This window comes from Artemia franciscana, chromosome 8 (genome assembly GCF_032884065.1).
Source record: "Artemia franciscana chromosome 8, ASM3288406v1, whole genome shotgun sequence".
In the NCBI taxonomy this organism is placed as follows: domain Eukaryota; kingdom Metazoa; phylum Arthropoda; class Branchiopoda; order Anostraca; family Artemiidae; genus Artemia; species Artemia franciscana.
In genome coordinates, this window is record NC_088870.1 from 6,194,930 (window position 1) to 6,221,521 (window position 26,592).

The 26,592-nt window shown below is 35.6% G+C and overlaps 1 protein-coding gene across 2 annotated transcripts in view; it reads left to right on the top strand.

The window, feature by feature from the left end:
- Nucleotides 1–9,050: 9,050 nt before the first annotated feature.
- The window catches only part of LOC136029908 (DNA-directed RNA polymerases I, II, and III subunit RPABC1-like), a 39,108-nt gene continuing 21,566 nt past the window's right edge, over nt 9,051–26,592 (top strand). Inside the window, exons 1-3 of one of the 2 annotated variants that reach the window (XM_065708410.1) lie at nt 9,051–9,136; nt 18,602–18,690; nt 21,610–21,671. In XM_065708410.1, the coding sequence (XP_065564482.1) occupies nt 9,080–9,136; nt 18,602–18,690; nt 21,610–21,671 (208 nt within the window). In that variant the 5' untranslated portion in view covers nt 9,051–9,079. The remainder of the gene's footprint in view (nt 9,137–18,601; nt 18,691–21,609; nt 21,672–26,592) is intronic. The other variant, XM_065708411.1, reaches the window with a different exon arrangement.

The window sequence follows — 26,592 nt, forward strand, 5'->3', positions numbered from 1 at the left end:
ACGCGACACAAAGTCGGGGGGGGGGGGCAAGATGGAGTTTATGTCCACCCCAAGATTTGGTCCAAATGGCACCTCTGTATAGACCTGTCATGTAGGCGAATTTCAGGGCCCTCTAGAGGGAGAAGGAGTGGATGTGGGTACTTTAAAATACCTTCCCGGGACATAATTTAGCCTGTAGAGCCATTCCTGACAATTTCATTTTCTTAACTTAAACCCCTTTCGAGATAGCAAGAAGTCAATTAACTAGAATTTTACCCAATGATTTTGCTAATTATTGTCCTAGGCCATCTGGGATGTCCAAAAATAGGCCTATGTCTTTGCTATCATCAGTCCAGTTCTGGAGCAGTCTCAACACTTATAGAAACACTCAGAACCATGCCTTTGGCCTGGAAATCTGGCTTTGCAAGAATTACCAAGCATATATTTCAGATCTATAATAAAGGGATACATTTTTGAAACTTTTGTAAGCTACTCCACAGCATTTTAAACATCAAATAGAAGTACTAGCCTAGTATCAGTTTTAATACACAAAATAATTTAATGTTGCATAATATAATCATTGCAACATGATTGAAGTTCATAGCCTGTCTCTGTTACCTTCTTAGTTTTGTAAATAAGGTAGCAGCAGCAGCAGCAGCAGATTTCGGACCTTTCTTGACTGCAGATGTCACTTAGGTCCTCATTCAATGGTTCTAAATAAATCATCCTGGAAGGTTGAAAATACAAGGGAAGGCGGATTTGCCTCCCAAAGCTAAGATTGGTCAACAGTAATTAAACATTTCACTAATATTGTCTCGCCTTGATACACATCATTTAACAGGTTTAAGTAACACACTAGTTTATATCTTCTTGTCTACTCCTATATTTTGTAGAAACTGAACTACTAGTCGAAAGATTTGTATACTAAGTTTTTCGTCAGCCACTCCACCCAAAAGAAGATTTATATTACATTGCATAGAATTCTGAGTAAGGAACTTTACAAAACTTTGTCTTTGATGTTGATAATTATCACAATCTAGAAGAACATGTGCAATTGTCTCTTCGTTGTTACAACATCTGCAATTTTCATCCTCTCCAAAAAATCTTGCACGATAGGATTGAACCCCTGCATGTTGGGATCTTAGCCGAAACAAAATAACTCCCTCTTTTCTTGTTAATTTGTCGTATATTTTTAATTCATGCCTCCTTGTGGTTTTGCTGGTGACAAAATAGTTGCCTGACAAATTCCGGTTTTCCTCAAAAGAAAATTTATCTAGATTCTTTATTACTTTGTCAATCATCTTAACTTCCATGGGAGAATCACATTCAGTAAAGGGGCCTGTCATTTTTGTGGCCTGCTTTGCAGCTCTGTCTGCTCTTTCATTACCATCAATCCCAACATGAGCTGGTACCCATTGTAGAATTACTTTGTGTTTTTTGCAGACAGATATAAACATAGAGTAACAAGCAATTACTTCCATTATGGACATCCTATTTCTATTTGCATTACTAATGGCATCAATAGAGGCTTTAGAATCTGAACATATAACTATCTTTGGATAGTTTTGAAGATTGGTTCCTATATATTCCAAGGCTTTCTTAATGGCAATAACTTCTGCTTGGAATACTTGGAATACAACTGGTAACTTAAATTGATTTGTAATTTGCAGCTTAGGGATTACAAATGCAGCCCCAACTGGTGTGTCATGTTGAATTTTTGATCCATCTGTATATATATGTACAAAGTCGCTATATAAGTTGGCCATGTGTAATCTAAAGCTGATTGCAAGATTGAACCAGGATACTTCACCAATATTATTTACACACTCAAGATGACTCTGTTCCCAAGGAGGTAATGGCCTGTTTTCTGGGACCTTTAGCATATCTGTTATTTTTAAACAGTAATCAAATTGAGAGCAGAGTTCAATGGCTTTCTCAAAAATATTTTTCTGATTGCGTTTCTTTTGGCTGTTATCTGTGATAAAGATACCTGGTTTTACTATTCTTGATTTTACTGGATGTGTTCTGTCAGCTGCCCATAGTTTCTTGATATATTTTAATACTGTAGTACTTCTTCTTGTTTCAAGGTCTTCTAGGCCACTTTCTGATAGCAGGAATGGAATTGGTGTTGTGTTCCTTGCTCCAAAGGAAATCCTCAGAGCTGCATTCTGGATTGTGTCTAGTCTTTTAAGGGTTGATTGTGGAGCTGATTGATAAATTGCTGCAGCATATTCAAGCTTTGATCGAATATACTTTTGGTAAAATTCAATCTGGAATTTTGCTCTACTACCCCAAGAGGACCTTGTTAATGATTTCATAACATTTAGTCTTCTGATGCATGCTGCTTTGGTGTATTCTATGTGAGGATTCCAATTTAGATTTCTATCAATAATACAGCCTAAAAACTTCATTTGATTAACATAGTCAATTTTCCTACCTCCTAAAGTCAATGTTGGAGCACTTATAGCAGTTTTTCTAGTTATAAGCATACCTTTGGTTTTATGTAAAGAAAAATTGATGTCAATACTGGCTGCCCAATTCTCTAGTTGTTGCAATACAGCTTTTATGCTTTTAGTGACCTCACTGATGGTTCTTCCTGTGACCCAAAAGACTTTATCATCTGCAAATATGCTTGCTCTGGATGTCCCATCATCTAGTGGTATATCATACACGCCGATGTTATATAGATCAGGTCCTAGTGCTGAGCCCTGTGGCACACCCCTTTTGACCTTCAATGTGCTGGTAGATATGGTATTTCCTACTCTAATGTGAATTTCCCGGTCTTCCAGGTAACTCTTGACAAATTTTAATAGTCTTCCACGTATACCACTTTCAATAATACCATTCAAAATTTGTCTATGGGTGAGAGAATCAAAGGCACTTTCAACATCTAAAAATACTGCAATCATTATTAGCTGGTTCTGAATAGCATAAGTGGCATCTCGTTGGAAACACACCAGGTTGTCAATGGTACTTCTATTCTTCCTAAAGCCACACTGGACGTCTTTGAGGAACTTTCTTTTTTCTATTTCCCAATTCAATCTCCTTTTAATAAGTCTTTCATACACTTTGCCCAAAACAGGCAAAAGTGTTATAAAGCGGTGATTTTCAATCTTTGAGCTATCTTTACTGGCTTTAGGAATCATTATTGAAGTTGCTGTTTTCCATATTTTTGGGAAATAGCCAATATCCCATGCTTGGTTGATTAAGTCAAGCAGGCATGATATCCACTCATCATTGAGATTGGAAATAAACTGAGGAAATATCATGTCAGATCCCGGAGCAGTTTTTGGAAGATAAGATATAACATGTTGTATTTCTGCTAGTGTAAATGGCTTATTGTATGGCTCATGTAGTTCTCTACTGGAGAGTCTGTTGATCTTTGAGTTTTGGCAAATGATTCCAGTTGTATCATGATCCATTTTACCCATAGTTTGGCTGAGGAACTCTAAGCTTGCTTCAGCTCTTTGTGCTTCAGTGAGAAGAGGAATGTTGTTGTAAATCATAGGAGGGTTATTACTTTTTGGAGAGGGCTTGTTCATCATGTGTCTTACAAAGGAATAGACTTTGTTTGCTGGAGTTTTGAAATCAAGGTGCTCCATAAAATCTCTGATGCTTTTATTTTTTGCAGCTGAAACTGATTTTTTAAATTTTGCATATGATTTTTTCATTTGAATCAGATTAGGTAAAGTAGTTGCAGCCGAATATATTCTGCTTTGTTTCTTATATTCCTTTTTTGACTCTTCACACTCTCTGTTCCACCAAATGCTGCTTTTTACCCTCTTATTAGTGCTTGCAGTAAATGGCATGGACGTCTTTGCAATTTCTAATAGTTTATTCTGAAATAGGAGGATTTTGTCATCAATAAAGGTATCTGTAGTCAAGATATTTTTTATGGGAATTAGATTTAAATTGTATTTAAAATGGGACCAGTTAGCCCTTTTTACCTGGAACCTGAATCTGTTACCATGACTTGCTGAAAATGACCTACTATTGGTTTGTCTATTAGACTCTATTGCCAAATGGATAGGAGAATGGTCACTAAATAGTAAAGTATCAGATGGGATACAAATGGATGTCATACCTGCTATGTTAGGACTGGTCATAATCAGGTCAATTGAAGTTCTAATTTGAGAAAGGGGATTACATCTGGTGGGTAGTCCTTTTGGTGTTATCAGGCATATGTTGGTATCAAGCAGCAACTTTTCCAAGCTTCTTCCAGATGGGTTAATCAAATCGCACTTACACCATACTTTACTGTGGGCATTGAAATCACCCACTATAATTAGGTCCTCATTAACTTGGGATCAATTGGTGTAGTTTTTTCATTATGTCTCCAACAGTGGGATTGCTTCCATTGGCATTGTATACATTGAATATATTTAAAAAACTGCCATTATCTTGAATAATTTTACATCCAGTAATTTCCAAATTCCATTGAGGGTTTTCTTCGATTTTTGGCTCAATTCTAGTAAAATGAATGTTATTTTTTAAACAAATAATTACTCCTCCTTTGGTGCCATTAGTTCTATCTTTCCTGATGACATTATAGTTTCTAAAGTTCATTCTCATATGGGGTTGTAGCCAAGTTTCCTGGATACATATTATATCTATAGAATTTTCCTGGCAGTGGTCAAGAATAATATCCTTTTTTTCCTTTCCTATAGATTGAGCATTCCAAGACAGTATTTTAAGGGCAATGGTGGTTACCTAATGAGGCTCTATTAAGTAAACAGACATTTGAAATCTTTTGTTCATTAAGGTCCCCTAAATTTAATTCTTTTACCAATTTGCAGAGTTTTTCAATTCGAGCTGGTAAGCTTAGGCTTGATAAATTTATAAGATCTGGGCTGCAAAGTAGACCAATTACTAACCTTTCAGCTACTTCTGTTTTTGATGATATAATGAGTCTTTCAGTAGTTTGGTTTGGTGCAGTCTGATTAAACTTATTATTATGAAATCTCTTCTTATTTAGAACGTCTGCATAGCTTTTATAGGCTACCTGTGCCATACGGAATCCTATTTGGTATTTTTCGGCCACTTGAAGGATTCCTTGGTTTTGTTGTCTTACTGGGCATAAGTTGGATGTTGATGAGTGGCTTCCACCACAATTGGCACATGAATATGATTTTTGTCTAATTGCTGGGTCTATTGTTTTCAGTGGGCACTGGCCTGATTGGTGTTTTTCTGAGCACCTCAAACAGACTGACTCTTTAGCTCTGCATTCTTTTTGAGTGTGTCCATATTTCTGGCACTTGTGACACTGAAGTACTCTGCGATAGTACTGGTATACCTCCCTCTTTCTTCCAAAGCACCAAACATTTGGTGGTAGGGTCCTACCCTCAAATACAACTAATATAGCAAGACTGTCTTCAAGTTTTTTGGATTCTTTATTATATCTCTTCTGCCTTATAGCATCTTGTACCGCTGTAGGAGATTGTAAGCTTTCCTTGATTTCCTCTATGGTTAGGTTAAGAGGGATACCTTTAATTATTCCTCTTACTGTAGGTTGTATTCGTTTAGTTATTACAGATATGTTGCAGAGTGTGCTAATGGAAAGAATATTTTCACTATCATTCTCCCCTTGTAGATATAAGAACATATTCTTTCTTTCTTTCTTTACTTCAAGCTCAAATTTTGAATTTTTCAATGTTGTCTGGATTGACTTTGCTATTTCATGATCAGGGGGAAATGTTTTCCCATTTTCTGCAATTATGATTTCTATTAACACTTTATACTGTTCTTGCTCTGGCAAGCTTGGTGTATCCTTGTTAGTGTATTCTGCTTGAGGTGCTGCAGCTTTCCTTTGTTTACACTTTGTATTTACACCATTTTCACTATCTGGGGACAAATCTCTCCTTTTTATACCAATGTTTGGATTCTGTCCTAGTCTTGGTAATACTGATCCATTTTCATGCGTTATGATACCTTCTATTTCCATTGGATTTACAGATGTTCTGAGCTCTTCATCACTGTCATAAGAGGGTAATGCTGGATAACTCTCTTCATTGAGTGCAGAAAATTTGTTTGAGGTCGGGATGGAGTAGCTTGGGTAGGTGGGACGTATAATATAACTTTGGGGTGGCGGGATTGAGTTATGGCTTGCAGTAACAATTGGTTGAGTTGAGCTTCTCTGGAGCTCTCCTGGCGTATATATTGTTACACTTTGTCCATTAGGGAGAATTCCAATTAGAGGTTGAGAGTAAGGGGGATGGAAATTTTGGGTGGGACCAGGTAAACCCTGGTCAGGCAACTGAAGCATTCAGCTGCAATCACGATTGTCTAAAGTATAATATGGTAAAGTAATCACAGAAATACAAAGAATCACCAATACTCACAAGAAAATTACAACTTGAAGCAAAAGATTTTATATCCAACCGGTTAATCTTTTCTTCTTTTTCTGTAAATAAGGTAGCAATGTCATTCTGCCAAAATTTTAAAAATTTTGCTGCCCGATAATCTATCATAATTTAATGCACTGCTATTTGCTTTTTATAACATATAGAAATATATTTTTTTATATAGTTAAATAATTTAAATTTGTTTTCAATACACCAATTTATTACTTTTTTTATTTGAAAGAAATTAACTATGTGTTTCTCACTTTTTGACACTTTAAGAAGAAGTTTTGAGTCTGGTAACACTAACCAGGATTGCCACCTGTAGCACTATAGTGCTAATTGTAGCACTATTTTTGCATATGTAGCACCGTAGCACGATCAGGGAAAAATGTAGCACACTTTCGGAAAGTCTGGAAAAATGTAGCACCTTAGTGCTACAATTTTCGGGAAAAAAATATTAGGACCAGTGTCAGCAACTGAGGGGATTTAAAAAGACTGGAGGAGCATCTTCTGCTGAGCTTTCTAGTTTGATAAGTTCTCTTAAGTGGGAATTTCAACTTCTGTTGAAGCAACTTGATTTTTCCTCAGGAAAAGAAAACTCGCTTGGCGCCAATTTCAAATTGTGCATGAGATGTGAATTTTAATGGAGGTAGACAGGTGAAACTTACTGACAAGCGCAAGCGCAGAAAGGCAATTTTCTATTTTGAACAATTTGAAAACAAAAATTAGAAATCGTCTAAAACTGAAACTGTGAGTGCACTGATGTTTGCAAAGCAATGTGTGATCAGACGCTCCGCCGATGTTGGAAGCAGTAACTCCTGGAAAATAGATGACAGTCTTCGTCTTTCATTCCAGAAGTCGAAGGGAGCATCGAGGTCCACGAAAGTAAATCTCATTTGTAGCAACGCAACTGGCGTCGATCAAAATGAGGAAGAGGAAATTAGATTTTTGCGACTGATTCAAGAATCACTCTTATTTTTTTCGAAAATGATCTGTAAAACAATAGAAAATGATCTCTAATAAACCAGTGATTTGGAAAAAAAAAAGCTGGGCATCCGTAAAGGAACAGTAAACTTGAATCAAAGTTGACTCGGGGAACTAGCTGACATATCAAGAATGTGCCTTGAGTCGATATTAAGAGTAAGAAAAATTCTAGTTACGACCATTGCAGTTTCCGGGCAGTTTCCGAAAATTCGATTTTTGGTTTAGTAGAAAAAAAGCAAAAGGTTTGTGTGCCGCAACTAGGAATCGAACCCACGCCGTTTTACCGGTGTGACGTTTGACTATGGTCTACACGTAAAAAGGCGAACTTTTACAGTACATAAGTGCATAATTACAGTGCATAAGGGGCAAGGGCCTGCCAGCTAGCTCTGGGAACAATAAGGAGGGGTTTCGAGATAACAAAGAAGGGGGGTCCTGTCGACAATAAGTCCCTGTACATTTATCTAAGCCCCCCAGGCCAGTTTGATGGCCGAAAGTTGCCTAGTCAAGTTTACTGTGCCTTTAAAGCCTCTTTACTGCCTAGTTTTGCTAGATGAGTCGAATAATAGTCCTGCTTTCGACCACATGCTTCACGCATTGCTTAAATCCGAGTGTATTTTTCTCTTGTTTTTCCGCTAGAAAAAACCTTTAGCCTCGGAAATCTTTGCCTCTAAAAACTACCTCAGTTCACTAAGTTCAGTTCACTGAAAGATAAAGACTCTTCGAAACTAGCGTAAACTACTCTCGAATTGTATGCAGTGTGTAATGCAATGCAACTGCAACTTGATAAACTGGACAGCTATAGTAAAACTGGTTCGAAAACATAGTTCAAATATGAGTAAGAAGGTGCAAGAAGACGTTCTGCACTGCCGCAGCCGTAGTTTGTACTCGAAACGCGCCGCGTATGCTGCGCAAGGAAAAATAGATCTTGACAAAAACGGCTGTCTGGAATCCGAAAGGTGAAGCCTGGCTTTGATTGACAGTTGCGACTGTGAAGCAAAGATAGATATTTGAAAGGGACATCTAGGAAACACTGGTAGACAGTGACATTAGCTATCAAAATTATCATGAAAATACGGAAGGGTTGGCTTGACTGTCCGGAAGCCCCAGGCTCTGGAAAATGAAGCCGGGCTTGAAGATTCTTACTAACAATAATTTATTTTAACCTCGTCTGATCCCGCTTGAAGCACCTTGAAATAATTTTTGGAAGTTTTGAATAACATATCAAAAACAAATGTTTTTAGAGATTTAGATGTTTCGTAATTTTGTATAGCTGTCTTCATTTGAATAGCTCACAAATACTAAATTTAAGGTAATCTGATAACATATTTATGAGAAAATACAACTAAATCACCTTTGGAAGAAAGAGTACATTTGTTTTCAAAAAGTACTGCTTTTCTTAAAATGTACTGCAAAAGTACTACTTTTTCAAATGTACTACCAACTCACAACTTTGAAAAAAATGTACTAAAAAGAGTACAATTTTTCTATCGCTGGCAACTCAAAGCGCCACGCAGCTTATTACACATGTGCGTACAATGCTTTAGTGAAAATAACAAAGGTATTCGTAGAAATGCTGTAATCTTTGTGTGATCGAAAACGCGACTAAAAGTTTTAATTGATCAACACCAAGCAGGATTACGCGAAAATTGCATATTTAGCAAAAAATTTGTGTAGCACTTATGTAGCACCCTGTTCTCGAGAAAAATAGCACACTTTGGACAGGAGCAGGTGGCAACCCTGACACTAACACTAGCGCTAATTTTAAAATTAAAACAATGGATGACGAATTTGAAACTTTCAAGCTTTGGCGTGTTAGGGAGACAGTCTCTCAAGTGAGTATGGTTTGGAGAAACTATAAGTCCCGTTAAAGTTGTCTTGAAGGTCAAAAAATCAGTAAAATTCTTGATGAGGTATTGTTTAGTATCTTGTAGAATAAATGGTAAAATTCTAGACAAGCTACTTCTTGCTGTCTTGGAGAGTAGTTATTGTATGAAAATGAAACTTTTAGGGATGAATCTATTGAGTGACGTATGGGTAATTACCCAGCAGTTTATATAACTGAGCAAGAAATAAAGTGAACTTAGACTACACTACCACCCAATGCCACTTTTTCTGCTCTTTCTGAATATAATAATCATTTTTCTTGCTAAATCAATTTTAAGCCTATTTAGGAACCTAAACAATGATATTTTCTTGTACATATTTTTGGATTTAAAAATGGGGTAAAATTCTAGTTAATTGACTTCTTGCTATCTTGGAAAGGGTTTAGGTTAGGAAAATGAAACTTTCAGAGATGGGTCTACAGGCTAAAGTATGTCCCAGGAAGGTATTTTAAAGTACCCACCTCCACTTCTTCTCCCTCTAGAGGGCCATGAAATTTGCCTACATGACAGGTTGTACCTATTGAAATTTTGACAAAACAACATTTTACCTTAGTTTTCAGTTACTGGTTGCTTTTTCTCTGCCTTTAGTTCTGAAAATGCAATTCTTGTTATTTGAGTAGAATTCTGAGCCATATCAATTTTTTTTCCAAAATTTAGCAAATGTATTTGTATATTTTTAACCTTATAAATTAGGATTAAGCAAATTTGTGAAGCAGAAAACAATTTTGTTGCACTTCATTCAAGCAGAAGATCTAGTTTTGCAAGGTTTCACTTTTGTAACACACATATTTTTGAAGGTCATCAATGGTCAGGGCCCTCTAGAGGGGGGAGCAGAGGTAGGTACTTCAAAATACCTTCCCAGGACATACTTTAGCCTGTAGACCCATCCCTGAAAGTTTCATTTTCTTTACCTAACTTATTTCTGAGACAGCAAGAAGTCAATCAACTAGAATTTTACTGTTCAGTTTTTTTTGTCAATGATATAATTTGCTCAATATTTATCAAAGTGTATTCTGGGAAGATATGTTGATGTACCTACCTCTGCTCCTTCTCCCTCTAGAAAGTACTGGCCTTTGAGGATCTTTAAAATTGTTTGTTTTATAAAAGTAAACCAGAGAAGTATTGGTTACTCTGGTATCTGCTGTCTTCTGGAATGACTTCATACTATGCCTCTTTGTCCTTGATGATTCATCAAATTGACAGAGCTTTTGACATTAAGATTCACCATTCAAAAGCATTGGAAAATCACCTCTTTGGCATTAGTTAACAAGTATTAGAAGCTGTAGTTTATTCAATCAAGATGGATAGCCAAGATTCTTGCATCCATCTACAGCTTTTGCTGCCCATCTTTGAACATATTTTGTTTTCTGCTGAACACCATTGTTCAGGGGTATTACAAAATACATCCCAGATTCTATCAATGGTTACACAAGACCCTTATATATTTTGCTTGCAACTTTAGATTAAATAAAAAAAGACAATTTTTTCAAACTGAAAGTAAGGAACAACATTAAAACTTAAAATGAAAAGAAATTATTCCATATATGAAAGGGACTGCCCCCCCCCCTCAATCCCCTGCTCTTTAGATAAAGTTTTCTGTTGTTTTGAAAAGTAGAGTTGTAAGAAAGAGTCAAATTTTAGTGTAAAGAATAGGGCATTGAGAAGAGGACAACCCCATTCATATACAGAGTAGTTTCTGTTCATTATAAGTTTTAATGTTGCTTTTTACTTTTGGATGAAAAAGCTTGTTTTTTATTTAACTTCTGATTGTTCTTCAAATAATGGTGGGAAATCCAGTACCCTCTTCATGGAAAGTTTCCTTCCCCCATGGAAAGATCCTCCCACATAACCTTCTCCCTCCAACCAGAAAAAATCCCCCCTGAATATGTCTGTATACTTCCCAATAACCAATCCTATATGTAAAAATAGGCAAAGTTTACAACTGGCAGCCCATCCCCCGGGGACTGTGGGGGATAGGTCATCCTCATTGTAATAGTTTTTAAATTTTTTGACTCTGCTAAACAAAATGGCTATCTCAAAATTTTTACTGGGTGACTTTGAGAAAAAATGAGTGTGGGAGTGGGCCTAGTTGCCCTCTAATTTTTTGGTCACTTAAAAAGCTAACTAGAACTTTAAATTCTTGTTCAAATGAGCCCTCTTTTAATATTTTAGGACCAATGGGTCATTAGGATCACTCTTGGTAAGAAAAACAAACAAACAAACATGCATCTGTGATCTTTCTTCTGACAAAAAATAATACAATATTCCACTTTTTGCAGATATGAACCTGTAACCTCTACAGGAAGGTTCTCTGATATGCTGAATCTGATGGTGTGATTTCCATTAAGATTCTGTGACTTAGGGGGTGTTTCCTGCTGTTTTGAAAATAAGGCAAATATTCTGAGGCTTGTAGCTTTTGAAGGATCAAAGGCTATAAATCAGACTGTTTTGATGTATCTATTAGTATCAAAATTCTATTTTTGAAAGTTTCAGTTACTATTGAGCTGGATTGCTCCTTACTTAAAGTTTGTTACCACAAACTGTTATGATCTGCTGCATATTGTATGCTAGATTATGCCAACAGTCTGGAATGCTTTGACAACTGCCATTTGTGTATATTTGTGAAATTTTAATTTCTTATCAGCAACAATTCCCAAATCTTTCCCAGTTGCTGAAGAGTCAATTGGTTGTCTCAAGCCATCCTCTCCAATCATATAGCACTGCCACTTTATGTTCACTCTCCCAAAGTACAGTAACTTGCACTTTTGAATATTAAATTCAAGCTTCTACTTGCAAGCTCAAAGTGAAAGCCAATGCAGGTCTTCCTTTATGAAATATCTTATAACTGATGACTCTGCAGAGCCAATAAGCTTTGAATCAAATATAGTATATATACCTAGGTATAACTTGAAAGAAATCCAAGGTAAAACCAAAAGAGAGGGATATCTAACTCACAGTTTTTATAAAATGGTATGCAAAAAACTTCATTGTCAAAAATTAAATATGAAAAAAAGAAAATTTCAATAGGTGGCTAATGTGAATAAAACTGTATTTAAAAGTAGAGGCAAATCTCCAGAATTTTATTTGGGGAAAGGGGCAAGAGGGGACCATATATGGATAGTCAAGGGGCACGGGATATATAATGATTTTTCTCAACATTATTGGGGGGGGGGGGCACTACCCCTTGACACCCTATTAAACACCATTGTACCATTAAATTAGAAAAGCCATATACATATAGATATTCAACAGCACGAAGTTAGTGGGAAATTACAAGCACCTCAGCTGATATGATTTTATAATCTTTGATATTAATTAGGTACTTTCAACTTCTTTATTATGTACTTTAGAGGTCCAGGGTGGTAAATTCAAAGTTTGTGAAAAATTCCCTCCCCCCTGCTTCTCACTAAAAAAAAAAAAAAATTATTTTACATCCTGTTTAGTAATTTTCAATTTATAAGGATATTGTCTTGTAAAATGAAATACCTGTATTTGATTTTGTTATGTTGCATATAACTATCAGCACCCTTGCTTCAAACCTAACAAATAGGCAAAAACCATGCCTTCTTTTAGTAGTAGTAGTAGTAGTAGAACAATTTTGTCAGAAATAAACATTTCTTAATCAATAGCACAACATAAGCAAAGCTTGCAAGGCTGTGCTAAATTCAAAGAAAATAAAGAGACAATATGGAGAATAAGAAAATATGGAGAATGAGACCATATACCAAAATAAAAACAAAAAACATTAACAATACACTACCTTGCATGACCCCAAGACAAAAAAAAAAAAAAAAAAATACATAAATATTACAAATGAATAACCTATGAAAAATTTATTTTAGTTAATCTGTTTCAAAAGCATACCTACCAAGCAACTCCACACATAAATCAGACTTACACTGGCCAAGGCTACCTATTTCTTTGATATCTATACTCAGTTTATTCCAAAGTTTTGAAGCTCTGTAAATAAGTGAAAAAGAAGACCTACTTGAAACTAATCGAGGAACCTCAGTATTACCTTGTATCTGAGTAATGTGGTGGTGAACATCAGGCCTCTCACAAAATATTCCTGTAAAACAATCACCAAGGTTGTATCATCAGCAAATAAGGGCATAGTAAGCTGGGTCTTACTCGGACCATTGTCAACAATTGTCAGTATTGTCAGCAAAGCAAACCCAATGTAGCACCCCTTAATCCATAAAATTCACATTTTTTAAATAATATTCAATGGTCAACAGTGTCAAACGCCTTAATTAAGTCCAAAAATACACCAGCTATCTTTATCAAGCTTTATCAAAGCTTTTTATCAAGAGCATCATTAATTATAGTAGTAATAAATGAAATCGCCATTTCTGTTGTTCTGTCCTTCCTGAAACCAAACTGATTTGGATGTAGAAGTTTATGACGCTCCAAATGCTCATAAATTCTAATATTAATACATTTTTCTAAAACTTGTGAAACAACAGGTAATAATGAAATTGGTCTGTAATTCCCCAAATCATTCTTGTTACCACCCTTAAACACAGGAGTTATTCTTGCAATTTTAAGACAATTGGGGAACTTCCCTTGCTTAAAACAAGCATTAATAAGGGACGTTAATATATGTGAAATGCTTGGAAACGCAGCTTTTAAAACAAGAAGGTTAATGGGATCACTCCCAGCCGAAGAACTTTTCATCTGAAAGATAATCTTACGAACTTCATAATGAGTGACAGGTCTTAGATACATTGATACATCGACATGAGTACCCATAGAAGTCTCAAGTGGAGGATCATTATCAGAAGCTACTGTAGTACGAGAAAATCGAGCCCCAACAGTTGCAAAATGTTCTGAAAGGGCATTACAAATTACATCAGGCTCATTCAATTTTAACCCATCACTTGTAGTAACTTCATCAGGTAGAACCGGATCTGTTGAAGATATAACACTTTTAATAATTTTCCAAGTTTTAGCTGGGTTACCACAAGCATCTTTAAATTTACACTCAAATATTTTTTCTTTGTGTTTCTCAAAAGTTTATTAAGAGCATTTCTATAATTTTTATAAACTCTTGTGCAAACTGGATCATTTTCATTCCTTATAGAATCCCTATATAACTGGTCTTTCTTATTTATGCACCACAGAAGACTAGGGGACAACCACGGCTTTTTGGGCATCATTTTCCTTGACCTTGTCCTGTTCATTACACAAGTTTTACTCAAAATAGAGGTCAATGTATCATAAAATCTCTGAAAACTTATATTTATATCATCTAGATTTTCAACTTTATTATTCCAATCAACATTAGAAATCTCTTGTTTAAACTTTTCTAAGTTACCCTGGTTGAGCACAGGTAACATACTCATTTTCAGTCTAGGGCCTTGATGCCTCGGGAAACAAACTTTAAAACTTGCCGAAATCCCTAAATGGTCAGAAACATCAGTAACAATAACCCATGGATCTGAAAATTTAGAATTAGAAAAAATATTATCAAGTAGCTTTGCTGTTAAAGTGGTATATGCCCATAACGAATCCATATACAAGTTACCAAATACAACGGCTACTAATTCCCCCAATCACACAACCATAATTATCGCGACCAAATAGCAAGTTTTATTTTTTATTAATTTTTTATTTTTATTTATTTGATTTTTTCAATAACAAATAAACACTCACTAATTTTAATAACAGAAAAAAACAATAAAGAATCCAACAAACTCTTAGGATTGTACCAAGGCACTTTAATAACACGGTTGTCCTTTTTAACAGAGATGCTGGGTGGTAGGGTAGGAGGTACCCAGCATTCCACACCTTTATCCACGAAATGCTTACGTAACCCAAGTAATTTTTTACGCAAAACCCGTACACGCGGTGAGACATCATCACTAATAAAAACAGACTTATAAACACCGAACTCTTTCCCTTTTAATTTTTTCGCATTACTTAGAATCAAGAAACGTGCCTGGACACTGTCCACCCTAATTTTAACAAAATTCTTGGAACAGTGAACCACAGTGAATGGTGGCAACTTGTCAGTTGGGAGTGACAAACCAGCTACAATCACCTTGGAAACCCGAGATGCAGCCTCATTCAAGGGTACATCATTAAGGCCCCAAAACAGCAAATTATGCAACTTGTCCCTATTTTCATCAACAAGAGACTGGGACACCACCACATTCATTTCCTCATTGCATTTCTTGATCAGCTGTGGCTGGGCTTTTACAAAACTTTGCAGAGCTAAACATTCTGATTTCACTGTTGCAATTTCATTGTCCATTGCACTACTTTTATTTTCACGACTTTTAACTGTACCCAAATCGTTCTGAATTTCAAGTACACTCTGCTTTAGGGTTTCCATGTTCACATTTATAGATTGGACCATTTCCAAAATTTTAATGATATTCTCAGCATTCGTTTTCTGGCAGTCCGCATTGACACTCGCATCCGAATTACTAGTAGAATTCATAACCGGATCCGATAACTCAGCTTCTGTCCGGTTGCGTTTGGGTCTGGCTTTTTTTCCCATTCTGACTTTATCAAAATAAAATGTCACCTACCTTTGCAAAAACTTATTTTTTACCCACGCTAGTTTACAGCGTGCAATTTGCATAAACCGTTAAAAGGGCACGGCTAACACCCACATCAGGATTCCTCAGGAACTAGCTCGAACGCAGAACTCACTCCTTTGTATCCAAGATTATATTGTAACAATTAATTTAAGCAATTATCACGATATTATTCACATAAGTCTAGAAGATGGCATAGCAACCGTTGTATCCGGGCAAAAGCACTCAGACAAGTTTATCCATTGACTGCTAAATGCGAACTGAATTTTCCTCTGAATTTGTGTTGTGTTAGTGTCACAAAAAAGGTATTTTTTCTATGAAAAATATGTTTGTTGGTAATTTCAATTTTTAATGACAGCCTAATGGTCGTATAGATCATGGCTCTATGGCTCAGATGAATTTTACTTACAGTTACAGGAGAAAATAGACAGGGTTCCAGGTAGAAATATGGTGTTTTGTTAGGAGATTTTAATCCACATGTCAGTAGAAATAGGGATAGATGTTAACCTAGTTTAATTAGATAAATTTGGTGTAGGAAAAAAAAAATACAATAATGGCCAAAGACTCTTGTAATTTTGTAGGTATAACAATCTAATTATAACCACTACAGTGTTTGGTCATAAAATGGCCTATAAGTTAACATGGTATTCAAATGATGGTAAGGCAGCAAACCTTATTGATTATGTTATTGTAAACCAAACTCCAGCAGGATCCATAGAAGATACTAGGGTATATAGGAGTGGTGTTATTGATGCTAAAAGTAAAGATCACTATGTGGTAGTATAGGGTTAAATTAAAGCTAAGATTTCAGAAGGGTAACTACCTCCCAGGAAGTTATGATATTGCTAGACTCCAGGATGAGAATTTGAGAGAAAATTTTTAGGAATAGTTGAATACTAAACTGCAGAGTATAAAATTTGACAATGTGGGAGATGGATGGAATAATTTTAGGAAAACAGTTTGTGAAGTTGCTGATGTTATTTAGGGAAGAAAGTTAGGACTGCAGCTAGGAAAATTAGTGAAAGGTTTTATGTTTAATAGAGAGGAGAAGGGGCTTGTACAAGAATTATCTGAATAATAAATCCTACAAAAACAAAAGGAATGTAAATAATGTGAAGAAAGCATTAAAATATGAACTTAGGAGGTGTGAAGCAGAGGCCTTGGATAAAATTGTCAAGGATTTGGAAGATGCAGCTATACAGAATAATAGGAAAATATTATACTGGCATATTAATAAATTGAGAGGGAGCAGTCAATTTGGACTTATCCCAGCAAAGATAGGAATGAAGCCACAATTAGTGATAGTGAAAGAGCTAATGAAGAGATAATGAAAGAGAGATGAGCAGAACGTTTTGAGAATATGCTAACTCAAGATAGAGTTGCAAGAAAAGATGTAGGGAAAAATGAAAAAGTTTGTGATACCTTAGATGTGAAGGAACATTTGTTTTATGAGGAAGAATTAGCAACAGTACTAAAGGTATTAAAAAATTATAAGGTTCTAGGTGCTGATTATGTGGTGAATGAGTTCCTTAAACATGGTGACTCTGAGGTTAGAAATAAGTTACTGAAGATTAGGAATATGATTTTAGAAAAAGGGAAAGTACCTAGCAGCTTTAGGGAAGCCTGAATTAAACCACTGTATAAGAAAGGCGTTAGAGTAAGTGTGTTAACTATCAAGGCTTTAGTCTGGTCTCTGTAAGTAGCAAATTACTTAGTAATATGATATTTTTTAGACTGAGAGATGCTGTTAACAAAGTTTCAAGAGAAGAACAGTGTGGCTCTAAAAAGGGTAGATGATGTGTCAGCAACATTTTCACTCTTAGGTTAATAATTGAGAAGTACCTGAGTTGTCAAATACCTTTGATCCTCAGTTTTACAGATTATTAGCAAGCATTTGATTCTGTTACTAAGGCTAAGAAAAAGTGAGGATGAAAAGGTGACCTTGGGTAACGTAAAAATTGATCAGGTGGACAGCTTCACTTACCTTGGTAGCATTATTAGCAAAAATGGTGGGAGCAGTGAAGGTGTTAAAAGTAGAATTGACAAGGCTCAGGTTGGTTGTTGGTGGTTAAAAGAAGTTTGGAAGAATAGGAAGATAAGTCTGCAAATGAAGACTAGAATATTAGAAGCTACAGTGGTCAAATATCGATTGAGGTTTGGGTGTGCTGAAAAGCAGATGAAGATTTGCTAGATGTTTTCTAAAGAAATTGCCTACAGATTGTTTTGGATACCCAGCTTACTGACTGTATTTCAAGCATTAGGGTCTACAAAAAGGTCGGTTCAATCTTGATTTCTAGGGCAATAACGAGAGAAAGGTTGAGATGGCTAGGGGATATTCTCTGGATGAAGGATGACAGATTGCCAAAGATTGTCCTTTTTGGCCAGGCACCTAGTGCTAAATGGAAAGTAGGTTGTCCCCAGTTGGGGTGGATGGATGTCATAAAGAAAGATTTACAGGAAATGGGAGCTTCCTGGGAGGGTGTTAAGAGAGAGGCTTTGAATATATTGGGCTGGAGGAGGAGCTTGCATAGCTGTGTTGGCCTCAGGCAGCTTGGTGGTCTGATGAGCTGTTTGTAGTAGTATCAGTTGTAGTAATAATGATCCTGTAGTGTGTGTGTGTGTGTTTGGTAGTGTGTATGGTGATAGTATTCATGTTTGAAACAGCCCAGAGAGAATAAAATACACTTATTAAAAACTGTATGTCAGATTACTGGCTGTTTAGAGAAAACCTATGAAAATATTTTGACAGCTGTTCAGAGTAGTTTAAAGCTCTTTGCATTAAAATGGAGGGATTTATAAGAAAGAAATTTTTAAAAAAGAAAACAAAGAAAACTAAGTTATTCTGCTTATACTTTTTTTCTTCTTTTAGCTATGCCGTGATAGAGGATATGTTGTTTATCGGAGGGAAATACATCGAGGACTGAGAGGTTTTAAGCGGCAATATGGAGACCAACCAAGGTTTTTTTTTCTAGTTTTTTCAACCATTAAAGTATGCTCAAAATTTTTGCTTTGTTCTGTGTCCTAGATATTTGCTTATCATTTTCTGTTATCAGCCTGGGGATTCAACTTCATTTTATCTTGCTCAATTACTTGCTTTGTTCATTTGTAGTTTATATGAGTAGCAAAGCCATGTTACTGAACTTTACAGCCCTATTTTCTGATTTCAATCAAAGCTCTCTGTAAATAAGCTTAAAAATATTATTGTTGCTCTCCTGTATAATAAAAAAAGACTTTTGGGTGTTATGTTATAGCCTATGTATCCCAGTCCTAAAATAAAAAGTTGTTTTAAATGCAGTGCTTCTATATAATAGACTGGGAATTAGGGAATATTTTACAAATGTCCCTCTTATCCTACCAAATGAAATTATTGCATAGGCTACTCCTTGGTAAAAGACCTTTGATAACCCTCAGGAACCGAACTGAACTTTTTTTTTTAGAAAGCATTAGAAGAAGTAATTAAAAAAAAACTATCCATTTTTAATGTTCCAAAATTATTCTGCCTAAATGTTTGTGTTTTTAGCTTGATTAGATTAGCTTACTTTTCAGTTGCACAAAATGTGTACACACAAAACGCTACTGCCACTATAGATTCTATATAACACTAAATTTCTGTTGTACTTGAACATATTTAGTGATGCTATAAGTTAAATTACAAAGGTCATCAAAGTTATAAAGTGATGATGACTGGGATACTTTTCCTTTTTATCATTTTCTGGTCATTTTGCAACCTCTTTCAAATCTCATAGAAATATTAAAAGCAGTTATAAACTAAGTAGCTCTTATCTGCGCTAGTATAGGTAGTACAAGCTAGAAGTGGTTCATTTTTACAGTCTTCTATTGTTTGTTCTTTAATAACAAGAGCTAAAAGCTCTTATGGCACTTTTGACAAGTTCGGAAGAGCCGAGAGCCTGGAGCTCACATTGCTTAATGCCGGTCGCGATTAAAAATAAGAGCTCTGATATCGAAAATTCATTAAGATCTGATCACCTATTTGTAAGTTAAAAAACCTCATTTTTTCTGATTTTTCCCTAACCCTAGAAAGCGGGATTGAACCACATTTTTCGTACAACCTACTTTTTGAAATACGGTTAGTCAGCCAGGTACCCTGAACAATGTGCTTTTTGTCATCCGCTTTTCAGACCAACCATGCTTCAGAGCCATATTTGACCATTGTCAATACTGTAGTTTCCAATATTCTAATCTTGGTTTACAGACTTATCTTCCTATTCTTCCAAACTTTTTTTAACTGTGAAAAAACACCCTGAGCCTTGGCTATTGTAGTTTTAACATCTTCGGTGCTCATACCTCACTACCAAGGTAAGTGAAGCTGCCCACCTGATCAATCTTTTTGTTACTCAATATCACCTTTTCATTTTCACTTGTTCCTAACGTTCGTGATTTAGTCTTCTTAACATTAATTTTCAAACATATTCTAGCTCCCCGAATTCGCAAAACCTCTAAAAAATTATACTTTTTGCTCATGCTTTCATTTAGGATGTTTAAATCATCAGCATAACCTAAGACCATCAGAGTTTTTCTTCCTTGTTTGAATCCGTTGTCTCCCATTGCCTTTCCTGTGCTCCTCAAGACAAAGTCCATCAAAATGATGTATGTAAAGGGGGATAGAACACAACCCTGGATAACTCCTGATTTGATACAAAACCAGTTTCTAACCTCATTTCCTACCTTAACCGCAGCAGAGTTTTTCTCGTACATAGCTCTAATCATTTCAATGTACTTGTCTTGTATACCACACTAAAATAAGACCTTTGCTAAAGCTCTTCTATCAATAGAATTGAATGCTAGATCATGATCTATAAAACTGAGAACCAAAGGTGTTTGACAACTCAGGCACTTCTCAATTATTAGCCTAAGGATGAAAAATCGGTCAACATATCCTCTACCTTTTCTAAATCTGCACTGTTCTTTTTTAAAACTTAGTCTACAGAATCTCTCAGTCTAAAAAATTTCATATTACTAAGTAATTTGCTACCTACAGAGACTAGATTAATTCTTTGATAATTATGACACTCACTCTTATCGCCTTTCTTATACAGTTGTTTAATTAAGGTTTTCCTAAAATCGTTAGGTACTTCCCTATTTTTCAAAAATCATATTCACAATCTTCAGTAACTTACTTCTCACCTCAGAGCCACCATATTTAAGAAACTCATTTTCCACACTATCAGCACCTGGAGCCTCATTATTTTTTATTCCTTTTAATACTGTGGCTAATCCTACTAATGAAGGGGGATCAGATGTTAAACCTGTAATCTTCTGAATACTGATTCATTTCTTAAGAAAAATGAAAATATTCACATTGTGTAGCCTGTGGCTTTAGGACTTTCATAGATGTTGAATTCCATCACATAATTTCCTTCAAAGTTGTACCTCTTTTATGTAGTTTAGCTCCTGTTTCTGAAACTATGTAAACTTTTCCTGTGCTAATATTAATGATGAGCGAATTTAAAATTAATGCATGTTTCAGATTTAGAAGGAGCATACATGATAGATTTTATTATATCTTATATTATAATCAAAACTTTGCTTTTTAGAATTTTAGTTTCTACTGACAAGGGTTGTTTCTTACTTGCACTTTGTTATGACGTGCTGTTTGATCCAAGGCTTTTAAAATATGAAAGAGCCTACTACTCCCTACTTTAGCCCCTATTTTTTACGTCTAATATTCATATCCCCTTAATTTGCACTTTGAAGCAAATTAAGATCCATTTTTGATCTGAGAATTGCTCCCTCTGAACATTTATTAGCATGGGGTTCTGAAATATCAAAAATTAGTTATATCATTCCATGGTTTGTCAAGGCAAGCTCTTAGAACAGATCTTTTTATAGCTCACAATTATTTTATTTCTTTTTTAGTGAAGGAAGGCCCAGCTGGACAGATTTATCGTTTTTCGTCTCTCATCGTGATAATCCAAATGGTAAGATAAATGAGTGCAAATTATATATATTTAATATTTTATTGATTATATAAAAATATTATAAAGGTAGATATAAAATTTAAGCAAGAGAAAACGGGTTTTAATTTCAATGGAGCAGTGAACAAAAATAAAAACAAAACTATACTTTGATTAAAAAAATTTCCGAACATTTCGGCCCCACGTCCGGAAGCTTTTTTCAACCAAAAAAAGAAAAAGAAAAAGAACAACAAAAATAAAGAAAAATAAGATTTTTTTTAAACAACACACACAAAAGGAAAAACACGACAACTAAACACACGAAGAAGAAGAAAAAAAAAATGACAGTAAATAAATAAGAACAACTCACATTATAAACAAACTCCCAGCTCTGGTATTATAAACATAAGAATATAGCCAAAGCAAAAGTCTATAGTGAAATTATGGGTCACTCTCCTCTCAACAAATCTGTGTATAAATGGGAATCTATTAGAACAGAAGACTGTATTTACTTGAACAAACAAAAGAAGGTCACCAAACCCTAAGTTCATCACCTTCTAACTAAATCTCACAGGTTAATCAACAAACTCATGAATCATAAATTAAATAGATTTTTTGGTTTTTATGGCACTTGGTATTAACCAAGTGACATATAGCAATCGCAAATTCTGTCGGTCTGTTTGTCTGTCGGTCCCGGTTTTGCTACTTTAGGCGCTTCCAGGTAAGCTAGGACGATGAAATTTGGCATGCGTATCAGGGAGTGGACCAAATTAAATTAGAAATAGTCGTTTTCCCGATTTGACTACGAACGGTTGATCAGATCTTAATGAAATTTGATGTTTGGAAGGATATCATGTCTCAAAGATATCATTTTAAATCCCGACCGGATCTGGTGACATTGAGGGGGGGGGGGGAGTTGGGAGGGGGAAACCTAAAATTTTGGAAAACGCTTAGAGTGGAGGGGTCGGGATGAAACTTGGTGGAAAAATAAGCACAAGTCCTAGATACATGATTGACATAACCGGAACGGATTCGCTCTCTTTGGGGTAGTTCGGGGGGGGGGGGGGGGTGGGGCGTTAATTCTGAAAAATTAGAAAAAATGAGGTATTTTTAACTTACGAACGGGTGATCAGATCTCAATGAAATTTGATATTTAAAAGGATATCGTGTCTCAAAGCTCTTATTTTAAATCCTGGCCGGATCTGGTGACATTTGGGTTGGGGGGGGGGGTTTGAGGGGGAACCTTAAATCCTGGAAAACGCTTAGATTTTAGGGATCGGGATGAAACTTGGTGTCTTAGGTACTTAGGTACTTAAGCAGAAGTCTTAGATACGTGATTGACACAATTGGAACGGATCCGCTCTATTGGGGGGGGGGGGGGGTTAATTATGAAAATTAGAAAAATGACGTATTTTTAACTTACAAAGGAGTGATCGGATCTTCATGAAACTTCATATTTAGAAGGGTTCGTAACTCAGATCTTTTATATTTTAAATCTCAACCGGATCCAGCGTCATTTGGGGGCAGTTGGGGGAGGGGACCGGAAATCTTAGAAAATAATTAAAGCGGAGAGATCAGGATGAAACTGAACGGGAAAAATAAAAACCTGTCTAAGATACGTGACTGACATAACTGGACCGGATATACTCTCTTTGGTGGAGTTGGTGGGGGGGGGGGTAATTCGGAAAAATGAGGTATTTGTAACTTTCGAACGGGTGACCAGATCTGAATGAAATTTGATATTTAGAAGGATCTTGTGCTTTAAAGCTCTTATTTTAAATTCCGACCAGATTCTGTGACATTGGGGGAAGTTGAAGGGGGAATCCGGAATTCTTGGAAAGTGTGAAAATTGGGGTATTTTTATCTTACGAGTAGGTGATCGAATCTTAATGAAACTTGATATATATAGAAGGATCTTATGTCTTAGATGCTCCATTTTCGACTCGAATTGGATTCGGAGGCATAGGGGGTTGGAGGAGGGAAACAGAAATCTTGGAAACGCTTAGAGTAGAGAAATCGGGATGACACTTGATGGGAAGAATAAGCACAAGTTCTAGATACGCAAATGACATTATTGGAACGGATCCGTTCTCTTTGGATGATCTGGGGGGGGGGGGATTTAATTTGGAAAACTTAGAAAAATTGAGGTATTTTTAACTTACGGGTGACTGGATCTTAATGAAATTTTATATTCAAAAGGAATTCATGTCTCAGAGCTCTTATTTCAAATCCCGACGAGATCTGTTGACATTGGGGGGAGTTGGAGGGGGAAATTGGAAATCTTGCAAAATCGTTTAGAGTGGAGGAATCGGGATGAATCTTGGTGGATAGAATAAGCAAATGTCCTAGATACGTGATTGAAATAACCGTACTGGATTCGCTCTCTTTGAGGGAGTTGGGGAAGTTTTTCAGTGATTTGGTGAGTTTGGTGCTTTTGGACATGCTAGGACGATGAAAATTGGTAGGCGTGTCAGGGAGCTGCACAAATTGACTTGATAAAGTCGTTTTCCCAGATTCAACCATCTGGGGGGCCAAAGAGAGAGGAAATATTAGAAAAAAATGAGGTATTTATAACTTACGAGTGGGTGGTCGGATCTTAATGAATTTTGATATTTAGAAGGACATCGTGACGCAGAGCTCTTATTTTAAATCTCGACCGGCATTAAGCCTCTGATTTTCCTTTTAAATCAATCTATTGATTTTTAGAATTTTGTTAGAGCTCATACCATATGAGCTCTTGGCTCATAGCTGTTCTTGCCTCGTCACAAGTGCCATAAAGGCTCTTAGCTCTTGTTTAGTTTAGTTGCAGTCCGTTGATTTTTCCCAGCTTTGACCTCATTGTGACTTTTGTTCGCAAGGTTATCACTTGTTGCCGGACAATTGTTGAAATAAATAGTTTTCGAAGTTTTTACCTGCTCCTTAATTAATCTATTATAAATTCAATTTATCCTAAAATCCCCTTCATCTCTATTAATACTAATACACCCATAGATAATCTTTTTATTTCTATAATTTCTCTAAAACTTTGCAGAAGTCCTACCGATGTATCTACAAATTTTGTCTGATCAAATAAAATAGTATGACGAGGAAGATTATATACGTGTTCTGCAATTGCAGGCTCAAATGTTTCGGGTTTTTTATTATGTTTTATCGAGCAATCTATGGCATTTTTGTGTTGCTGTAGCCTATTTTATAAATTCTGCCGTGTTCTTTCTCCATAAAATTTACCACAAGAGCATGGAATTTTGTATACCCCCTTTTGTATGTTTCTTCGAACTTTGTCTTTTCTATTTTTTAGCAGGGAGCTTATAGTTTGTCCTGATTTAAATGCTGTTTTTATATTATGTTTTCTATAATCCTTTTCTTAATTTCTGTGACACCATTGTAATATAAGGAAAGTTATGAAAATTAATTTGAGTTGACCCATCTTCTAATATTTCAGGCTCCATTAACTTTTTTTCCTTTTTCTATTATTTGAGAAATCATATTTTCGGGATATCCATTTCCTACTTGAATATCCTTAATAAAAATTAGTTCACTACTCATGTAAAATGGCGATGCTAATATTAATACCCTATCAATTAAAGAAATAAATACACCCATTTTTACTTAAATCGGGTGATTTGATGCGAAAGACGAATAACGGTTGTTATTAGTCGGTTTACGGTGAATTGAACAAGCATGTTCATTATTATTTCTATGGATCGAAATATCTAGAAACGGCAACTTATTCTCAGTTGTTTTTTTCAAAAACTAATTCCCCTCCCAAATTATTTAAATGTTCCAGAAAACCTTTAATTTGTAATTCCCCATAATTCCAAATAACTAAAACGTCAATATATCTGCCCCAAAATTTTGGTTAAAAAAAAATGTGTTTCTATAGCTAAAGTTTCTACATACTCTACATAAATATTTGCTAACAGCGGACTTAAGGGCCATTCCATTGCTAATTCTCTAATTTGATGGTAAACATTATCTCTAAACTTGAAATAATTTGCATATTTATTAGATTCTATCGTAAACGAATGTTTTTGCAGGAAAATATCCGGAAAAATGTCATATATGTGATAATGCATGCTAGAGGGTGTCGTTTGTCAGGGGTTTGGGATTGCCATAAAATATTGCAATCTAGCAATGAAATGGCAAGTTTCCACTGTTCAAATGAAAACAATTGTCATTTGATAGTTGATAAATTTATTATGAGAGTAAAAGCATGAAACAATCTTTAGGTGTGATATTGTGTGCTAGAAGCACATCGGGATTTGTACATTGTGCCACACTGGCCTCAATTGCTAGGAGTCATTAGATGAAACGTTAATGGGGATTTTTTTACCAAGTATAAATGATTTATTATTTTGTAAACAAATATTTTTTGCATAATAATACCCAAAGAATTTTATATGTTCGATAATGCTTGCTAGAGGGTGCTATTTATCAGCCATTGAGTGTTACAGGCCGGGAATTATCTCGGAATATCCTTATATAGCACTGAAATGGCAAGTTTCCGCTGTTCAAATAAAAAACAATGGTCATGTTTAAGTAAATAAATTTATCTTAAGGGAAAAAGCTTGAAAATCCCTTAGGTGTGATAATGTGTACCAGAAAAGTCGTCGGGGGGGGGGGGGGGGCTGGTACATTTTGCCACGCTGGCCTCAATTGCTAGGAGTCATCAAAAGAAACGTTGATAGAGATTTTTTCATTAGGTTTAAATGATCGATTCTAGTGTAAACGAATAGTTTTGCATGAAAATGCCCCAAAAATGCCATATATGTAAAAAAGACTATTAATGCGCTAAAAGGAACCCGCAATATCATCGGAAAATACTCTTTAAAGTATTACTCAACAAGCAGGTGTACTTCAAATGTAAGCAAATTCCAATAATCGATTTTCCATCCTGCATGTCAGTTATTGCAATCGTACGGGAACAAGCAATTCATTTAATCAT